We start from the raw sequence: 10077 nt of genomic DNA, 5'->3' as shown, positions 1-10077 counted from the left end.
GAAAAACAGGGACGTTTAAAACTGGGCGACAACCAGTGATGACACTAAGGGGACCAAAACAGCTTATTTTAATTTGAGGAATAATCATAGTGTACCAAAATTGTAACATTGCCCCCCTGTTAGACTCTAATCTCCTGATAGAGTTCACTATTATAGTTAGCCAAACGATTTACGTGTACCACTTTAGTTTTCTTTGTGTTAGGAAGCTGAATTTTATACACCAGATCTGAGAATCTCTCCACAACTTTCACAGGACCTATCCAATCTGACTGTAGTTTCGGGCATAGTCCCTTTTTTCGAGTTGGAGAATAAAACCAAACACTATCTCCTGTATCAAACTGCAAAGCATTTGACCTCATATCATACCTGACCTTAGCTGTCTCAGCGGCAAGCGTAAGATGCTGACGTGCCATATGATGAACTTCCGCCAATTTACTTCTTAAATCATGTACGTAATTTGATGCACTTTGATTGTTGAGGTTGGGTTTCAAAAACAACAGGTCAGCGGGTAGGCGTAGTTCACGACCAAAATTAAGCATAGCAGGAGTATATTTAGAAGCTTCATGCTCGGCTGAGCGATACGCCAACAAAGCAAGTGGTAAAAGTAGGTCCCAATTCCGCTGATTCCGGTCCACAAATTTCGCCAGGTAGTCGAGTAACGTTCTGTTGAAGCGTTCTACCATTCCGTCCGACTGTGGATTTAGAGGAGTTGTTCTAGTTTTTTCGATCCCCAATATTTCCATACAGTTTTTAAATAATTCGGACTCAAAGTTTCTACCCTGATCCGAATGTAGTATAAACGGGACACCAAATCTGCAAAATACTTCATTTACTAAAACGTTAGATACGACCTCGGCAGTTTGGTCTGGCAGGGCAAAGCATTCTGGCCATTTGGTGAAATAGTCCATACAAACCACAATAAAGCGATTCCCCAAAGCAGTACGTGGAAGTGGACCCAAAACGTCGACAGCCATTCTTTCAAAGGGCATTCCAACATAGCTAGGAAGGAGTGGGGCAATATTTCTTCTTGAAGGTCCTTTTCTCGCAGCACAAATATAGCATTTATTACACCAATCGATTATATCAGCTGTACGCCGGTTCCAGTAAAACCTGGTTTTAATTTTACTTAGTGTCTTCTTTCGACCCAAATGACCGCCAGTGACTGATTGGTGAAGCTGTTCAATTGCTACAGGTATTAGCTTTCTAGGTAGCACGATTAATGTTATAGCTGGATCAGCACGACGATAATTTATTACATCATCTTCTAAATACAACTGATCAAAGATATGCCAATAGGCTTTTAAATCTGCAGACTCACTCCATATATCAGATTTAATAGGTCTCTCACCTTTATCCAGCCATGATCTTATTTGATTTAGACAAATATCGTCCTTTTGATATTGTGAAACGTTTTCTGGAACTATCTGTACTGCCAAAATGTGTTGCAAATCATTTTCTTCAGCTTTTGTACAACTTTTACAGTTCTGACACGGTCGACGAGAAAGAGCATCCGCGTTGCCATGGCTAATTCCTTTGCGGTGCTGTATTTCCATGTCATATTGTTGGAGACGTTCTATCCAACGAGCGATTTGTCCTTCTGGCTCCTTAAAATTATACAGCCACCTTAAAGATGCGTGATCAGTCCTTAGCAGAAAATGACGGCCAAACAGGTAATGATGAAAATGTTTTGTACCTAACACCACGGCAAGAAGTTCTTTACGTGTCACGCAATAGTTCCGTTCAGCCTTTTGTAGTGTTTTACTGAAATATTCAATCACACGTTCCTGACCATTTTGTATTTGGCTTAGGACAGCACCTACTCCACAGTTAGATGCATCTGTATCTAAAACGAAGAAATCCGTGTCGTTGGGAAAAGCCAGTATTGGTGATGTTATTAATTTCTGTTTCAGCGCTAAAAATGACGTTTGGGTATTTTCATCCCAAAAAAACTTTCTGTTTTTCTCCGTGAGTTCATGTAATGGACGGGCGACTGTGGAAAAACTTTCAACAAATTTACGGTAGTATGAGCAAAGTCCTAGAAATGAACGTACTTGCCTTTTATTGGTGGGTGTAGGCCATTCCTTTACAGCAACGAGTTTTTGGGGATCAGTTTCCAGTCCTTCACGTCCGACAATGTGACCAAGGTAATGAACACGGGGTTGAAAAAAAGTGCACTTCTTGGGACTAAGTTTTAAACCGGCTGTCTTTAAACGTTCAAAAACTTGACGGAGATGGTCGATATGCTCCTCAACTGTGCGCGAATGGACTATGACGTCATCTAAGTAGACCAATGCCGACCGCCAGGACACTCCGCAAAAAAGACCATCCATTAATCGCTCAAACGTTGCGGGAGCATTTGTAAGCCCAAAGGGCATTACATTAAATTCCCAGAGACCAGAAGCACAGGAAAAAGCAGTTTTCGATTTTGACTCGGCATCCATTTCAACCTGCCAATACCCACTTTGAAGATCCATAGTCGAAAACCACTTAGAACCATATAAGTTTGACAGAATATCATCCATCCGGGGGATGGGGTAGGAGTCCTTAATCGTGACACTATTTAAACGTCGGTAGTCAACACAAAACCGTGCTGTTCCATCCTTCTTACGCACCAGGACTACTGGCGAAGACCATGGACTTTGAGACGGCTGGATAACGCCACGCTTTTCCATATCCATAACTAATTCCTCCATTTCATGTTTCTTCGCTAAAGGTACACGTCGGGGTGGTTGTTTAATTGGCTTACAATTGTTTGTTTGAATATGGTGTTTAGTAATGTTAGTACGACCAAAATCCATAGGCCCTGTTGAAAAGACGTCTTTGTACTGTTTAACCAATTCAAAAAATAAAAATTTTTCGTTTTCAGAAATTTCGGGGGATACTTCTAACTGTAGACGCATGTCTGGTACTTCATAAAGCCTTTTATGGGTGTCCACATTTTCTAAAGACACCACATTTACCTCCTCAAGTCTTCCAACAATAGTCATAGGAGAAATTAGTTTTTCTTCTTCACTAAAATTTATCAGACGAACTGGCAAGTCACTGTGAGATGATACGAGTGTTCTACCTAATATTATTCCCGATGGCAGCATAGACTCGTTACACGGCTCTATCAAAGAAGTATTAAATTCACTTTTAAAAGCACATTTTACACTTACGTACATATCTGACTTTGCTGGGAGGGTAACTGATTCCATAAAGTAAACAAAGTTTTCCGATGCCTGTTGGGGAAGATATAATGGGACAGATACGTATTTCAAATCAAGTCGTAATTCTCCAATATCGATGAAAGCTTTCTGACAGCGTAAGAAATCAAGGCCTAATAACGAGGGCGTTGAATCGTTGACCACTAGAAATTCATGTGAAAGTGGTAGTTTATTTAACCGAAATTGTATAACTGCTGTGCTTGTGGCTTTAAAAATTTCTCCGCTGGGGCCACGAAGGGAAACACTGCAACTTCGTCTTGGAGCAGACGGTGGTACCAGATCGACGTTAATCAATGAAGCAGAAGCACCAGTGTCCACAATCATTTCATAAGGGTGGTCTTCAATGAAAGCCACGCAATGTAAACTTTGATCTCCCCAGGCGCCTATATTGAGGGTAGTCTCCGAATTGATATCTGTGTTATTGTTTAGCAGGTTGTCTCCCTCAACAGCTTCAGAACTGCTCATGTGCTCTAATTCTATTTGTTGTGATATTGTTGTTATTTGGGAAGCTCTTTTATGGTTACTCATCGGCTTGGGCTTCTTCAAGCCGATGCCTGTTCGTTTCCCGACTTGTTACCCTTGCGAGTTCTACGTGAACCTTCAACATTAGACTCCGGTTCTACTTCTACATTGTACACACTTCGTGGCTTCGACCTGTTTATCTGAGATTGCAAATCATGGGTTGTTCTCAACGCCTCTCCAATACTTTTAGGCCGACTGGCCACTACCAAGCCTTGAAGCTGAGTATCCCGTAAGCCATCAATAAACTGATATACCACTATTTCCGATGCAACTTGTTGTGGAACGCCCTTGAATGCACTCAATGACAAACGCTCCAATTCCATGGCGAAGTCCTCTACAGACTCTCTAGCACCCTGCACACACTGCCTGAAATGTTGATAGCTGGCATGCGCATCTAAGGAAAACCTTTCACGCATTAACTGTCGCACCTGTTCATAAGTAGGAGTAGGATTACTGGGGATTGTACCATACAACCGTAGAGCACGACCTCTTAAATTTGAAGTTACAGCCATTAATTTTTCATCACAACTCCAACTATAAAATCTTGCAGCATCTTCTACTTGACGTTCATAATCTGTCCACGAGGTGGATCCATCATAAGTCGAAACATAATGCGGCTTAAAATTGGGCTTGTTTTGAAAAGCCGGTGGATAACCATAATTAGAAATCGCAATTGGTGGAAAACTAGGACCTACTGAAGACTGACAATTTACACATGGATGCTGTACTGAGTGGATATTAAATCCATTGGGGTGAACATCATTATGTTGACGTGGTACATTATTCTCACTTGCGCGGGTGTCCCGGACAGCGGATATTTGAGAGGGCTTTTCCAATCCATCAACGTGCTTATGGCTGTTACTTGGCACTCCTGAACTTGAAGAAAGATTATCGTTAGCGCGTGACTCATGCCTTGGCAAAAGATCCGCAGTAGCTGGAGCAGCTACGTGTTGCGATACTTCTACGTTATTCAAGTTACCAACTGCCATAGTTGAGTTATTAGGATAAATAGGATGTCGACTTTCAAATCCGGAGTCTAGAGCCGCAGTAGAATTAATAAATGTGGCCCGTGCTTGATGTTCTACCTCACATAGCCTAGTACTTATGTTACCGTGTATTTCCCTAATATTTTTAATTAGCTCATCGTCACGCCGCCTTTGGCTTTCCATAATTTGATCTATGGTATCTTGCACCGTCTTGGTGATAGATGTAAAAAAACTAGCGCTTTTCTTTTTGCTTGGCATGGTAATGTTTTCTACTGAAAACTAATCGTTACCCCACACCTGACACCAATGTAACAAAAAAAAAAAAAAAATAAGTCGTTGATTTAATCTTAATAATTTCTTTTATTTCAATTTAATAAATTTGGTTCCCGAGAGGTTTATTTTATAAGTTTTTTTTTTTTTTATTTAATAAGTTTCCGATCTTGTTTTAATCTGTTCACCGACCCGAGCTGATCTGACGTAATTTTTTTCCTTCTTTTCCTTTTTTTTCTTCTCTTTAATTCTTTTCTTCAGTTTTTTTTTTTTTTAAATTAATTATGTCTACGTGGCAAAAGTCACGTAGTCCAAAACCAGTTTTTTTTTTTTTTTTTTTAGTTATTCTTTTTTTTTACTGGGTATCGACTATTTTGTTATTTAGATTACATATCGATTATCTTTAAAAGAGAAAAACAGGGACGTTTAAAACTGGGCGACAACCAGTGATGACACTAAGGGGACCAAAACAGCTTATTTTAATTTGAGGAATAATCATAGTGTACCAAAATTGTAACAATAGAATAGACTGACCTATAGTCTCAACAATAGATCGTTCTATACCTTGGGCTATCGATCAATCTATCGTTTCGACTTTTAATCATTCCATACTATAGATTAGTCTATAGTCTCGACTATTGATAAGCCTATAGTCTCTGTTAAAGACTATTGTTCAGTTTACAGTCTCGACTATAGATTAGTCTATAGTCTGGACTATACATCAGTTTTAAAACAGTCTATAGTGTCCAATATCGATCAGTCTAATCTCGACTGCCCGTCAGTCTAGTCTCGACTACCGATTGGTCTATAGTCTCGGATAAAGACATGTCTATAGTCTCGATTGTAGATCAGTCTTTATAATCCAGTTTTAGAACAGTCTATAGTATCGACGATAGATCAATCTATAGTCTCGACTACAGATCAGTCTATAATCTATAGATCAGTTTAGACTATCGATCAGTCTAGTCTCGACTATCGAGCAGTCTTTAGTCTAGAACTAGACTATAGATCAGTCTATAGTCTCGACTATAGAACGGTACTATAGATCAGTCTAGAGTCGAGACTATAGATCAACTATAGATCAATCTATAGTCTGACTATAGATCATTCTATAGAATTGGCTATCAATCAATTTATCGTTTTAACTATTGATCAGTCTATAGTCTCGATTATAGATTAGTCTATAGTATTTATTCTATAGTATTAAGTATCGGTCCGTCGATAGTCTCGTCTTTATATCAGTCTGTACACTCATCTATGAATAACGTTGCGTAGTCTAGTGTTTAGTCTCTAGTGTAGTCTATAGTCTAGTAAAAAGTCAAGTCTAAATGTTAGTTTATTGTCTGGTCTACGTTCCAGTTTATAGCCTTAACTTAGCTATCGATCCACCTTCAAGTTATCCTCCCTCTTCCGAAAAGAAGAGAATTTAACATTTAAGAAGTCTTGAAAAAAGTTTATCATTATTTTGTTTTTATCACATATAAATAATTAAAAATACATATTAATTTATTAATAATATTTTTTTTGTTTTTAAATCTTGACTAAATGACTAATGAACAAAATACAATATTTTTTAATAGAAAAACACATTTCGTTATATTAAAACTTTAAGCTAGATTTTGTTTAAATATGTTTTTTTTTAATATTTTCTAATAAATATTTTAAAAGAAATATATATTTTTTTTATATAATAAGAGATTTTATTGTTTGTTTGAAAAACTTAGATTTTACGATTTGGTTCGATTTTTTGAGACATGGCGGTTAAAACCCGTTGATTGTCTATAACACGTAGACAGCTAATAAATGAACGTACTTCGCCCTCACTTTTGGGTGAAGGTGGTTCAAGTCCTGTTTATTAAAGAAAAAATTAAAAAAATTTTGTTGGTTTTTGTTTTTCTGTGAAAACTAATACACTTACCCAAACTTCTAGAACGACAAAATCTTAAAGTACGCATTGTTTGAGCCATCATGTGCATTTTTTCGAAATTTACCAAACCATCTAAACTGGTTTTATTGCCCTCATGGGCAAAGGTCATATCCTTGAGCAATAGCGGCATAAAAGGTATCAGAGGTGGTTGTAATTTACCCACAAATACACGATAGGCTCGATGATTGCGACTTGGATCGATGAGAGCCTCAAATTCTTGATACAGTTTACGAAACTTGGAGGGTATTTTCTCCCAGGTTTGTTGTAAACGTGATACCGCCATATTCGATAAACCCATAACAATGGCAAAGAATGCATTTAAATTTTGATATTCTTTGCAGCTGAAATTTGATAAATGAAAAGAATTTGTTTAATAAAATTGAAGTTAAAGAAAATTTGTGCTAAACTTTAAAAATAAATTTTTCCCTTTTAAAAATTTTCAACTTACTATGCTGCCAGCTTAATAAATTTTCTCAGCAAACCGACACGTTTGCTCATACTCGATGTGGATACAATTTCCGTTACAATCCAATATTGCAATTCATTGAAACGTCTTAAAAACACATCCAAATTGGCCGTTATCTATAGGGTAAAGAAATAAAATGGAAAAAAATATAAAAATTAAATATAGTTTGTATTTTAATGCGAATGTATTAAGCTTTTATTTAAGGAACTGGAACTGGTCAACATTAACGAAAAAAATGCATTAAATTTTAACAAAATATAAACTTAAATAGCAACAACTGTCAAAAATGCTTAAATACACAGCAACACTTTAAAATTGAATTGTATAATACAGCTTCAATGTTATAAAAAAATGCTAAGAATTGAAATTAACATAAAGACAACTACAGCATACCCTTTGCATTACTTAGAATAGCTTAAATCATTGCTGACTTATAAATGTTTATAGAAAGTGTAAATGTATTGTTTATTTAAAGCTGCTATCGGTAAAGAGCTCTCTTGCTTTCATTTACATGTAGCCTGGCCAAGCAGATACTACATGATTTACTTAAAGGGAGGCTCTTTGCCGAAGATAGGTTTATAGATTATTTTCAAGAGAAAAATAAGTTTAAGTACACAAGCCGACAAGTTTTGTATATTTTTTCCAACTTTAGGTAGAAATATATGAAGTCAACCAATTGGACTTTCAGATGACATAACAAAATTAAAATATATTGTTTATTTAAAGCTGCTATCGGTAAAGAGCTCTCTTGCTTTCATTAACATGTAGCCTGGCCAAGCAGATACTACATGATTTACTTATAGGAAGACTCTTTGACTCTATAGTTGTATAGGTTATATTCCAGAGAAAAATAAGTTTAAGTACACAGGTCAACAAATTTTGTAAATTTTCCAACTTTAGGTAGAGATATATACATATATGGTCGACCACTTGGACTTTTAGATGATATAACAAAATTTATAAATAAAAATGTTCTTCCACCATTATAACTTCTCAAATGTGGTCAAAACTTTAGGATACGCCATTTTGAAAAACTAATGTGGTAAAGAAAATCTAACGTCAGATTCTGATTCACGCCGCTCAATCCTATAGATAACTATACTACACTATTCTATAGAGTGTTCAACGGTCTAGTGTATAGCCTATTGCGTATATATAAATAACCCTACGGATCTATTAACTAATCTGAACATTAGTCTATTGATAAGTTTTACTATTTCCAAGAACTAGTCTGTGATCTATAGACTAATGTATGAATTACTTAACAAAGAACGACTTATCTAGTGGAGGGTTCTTCAGGGGAATCTTTACCTAGTGGTTGTAAAATGTGTAATAGGTGTACACATCTAAAAAAATACTAAACTATTGTATTAACAATCAACAATTTGCAATAAAAAAGTAATGTTTTGGTACTATTCTGATAGTTTTAAATTCTAAAGTTTTGCTTCATATGTATAAGTTTAATAAAAAATCGAAATTTTTCACAACAAAAATACATTAAAGTAAATATAAATTTAAAACGCAAAAAACAAAACTCTAACATTTCATCAGGAAATTTTCTATTAGTAACCAGGGAAAAGAAAAGGGTTAATGTTGACATCTCTTAAACACATGGTCGTTAGTATTTTGCATACGTGGTATATTGAACGTTGTGAAAAACACTCAATAAGGAAGTGGAAGAAATACTTTGGGAATTACATATCATTCCATAACATTGTTGTCCTGGTTACTTAGAGTACAAACACACACATACACACACAACGAATTGAGTTTCACAAGAACGAAGAAAACAAATGACTTTTGGCTAAAGACAAAACAGCAGCACTTAAAAGGGTTAAAATACTCTTAAATATATCCTTATACGATTTCATTAAAGTAGTTTCAATTGTGGTTTGCAAATGCAACATAGTTTGTAAGTTACTTGTGTGTAACTTTTTGGCAAAAACCATTTTAGAGAACAATGACAAACAAAACAACATTGAAATTATAAAGATATTAAAAAAAAAACAATTTTTAAAATTGGCTTAAAACTAAATTAATTAAATTATAAAATTGAGAACAAACGTAAAACGTTTTCAATTTTCAGCTAAAATTTTTAACAATTTGGCAAGTAACTTTAAAGCTTCTTTTTGGCAACTTGTAACGATAATAAAAATACACCATTAAACTAATGTTTGTTTTATGTTATTTTATACCCTTCGCCTTTTAAGGAGAGGTATACAAATTAGTCATGCTGTTTGTAATGTAAAAAATTGAAACTTAAAAATGTAACAAAGTGTCTGAATTAAAGTAACTAACTAACTAACTAACTAACTAACTAACTAACTAACTAACTAACTAACTAACTAACTAACTAACTAACTAACTAACTAATTAACTAACTAACTAAGTAACTAACTAACTAACTAACTAAGTAACTAACTAACTAACTAACTAACTAACTAACTAACTAACTAACTAACTAACTAACTAACTAACTAACTAACTAACTAACTAACTAACTAACTAACTAACTAACTAACTAACTAACTAACTAACTAACTAACTAACTAACTAATAAACAAACTAACTAACTAACTAACTAACTTACTTTCTAACTAACTAACTAACTAACTAACTAACTAACTAACTAACTAACTAACTAACTAACTAACTAACTAACTAACTAACTTACTAACTAACTAACTAACTAACTAACTA

General features: G+C 35.3%; 1 protein-coding gene across 1 annotated transcript; it reads right to left on the bottom strand.

The window, feature by feature from the left end:
- Positions 1–5361: 5361 nt before the first annotated feature.
- LOC124420536 (rap guanine nucleotide exchange factor 4-like) lies at positions 5362–7517 on the bottom strand. The gene is made up of 3 exons (XM_046953678.1): positions 7360–7517; positions 6903–7252; positions 5362–6832 (listed from the first exon to the last, which is right to left on the bottom strand). The coding sequence occupies exons 1-3, from the start codon at positions 7407–7409 to the stop codon at positions 6705–6707; spliced, it is 528 nt and encodes a 175-aa protein (XP_046809634.1). The 5' UTR covers positions 7410–7517; the 3' UTR covers positions 5362–6704.
- Positions 7518–10077: the final 2560 nt, after the last annotated feature.

Source organism: Lucilia cuprina, chromosome 6 (genome assembly GCF_022045245.1).
Source record: "Lucilia cuprina isolate Lc7/37 chromosome 6, ASM2204524v1, whole genome shotgun sequence".
Classification (NCBI taxonomy): domain Eukaryota; kingdom Metazoa; phylum Arthropoda; class Insecta; order Diptera; family Calliphoridae; genus Lucilia; species Lucilia cuprina.
Note: the sequence above shows the minus strand (reverse complement) of the source record. Positions and strands in the feature narration are given on the sequence as shown.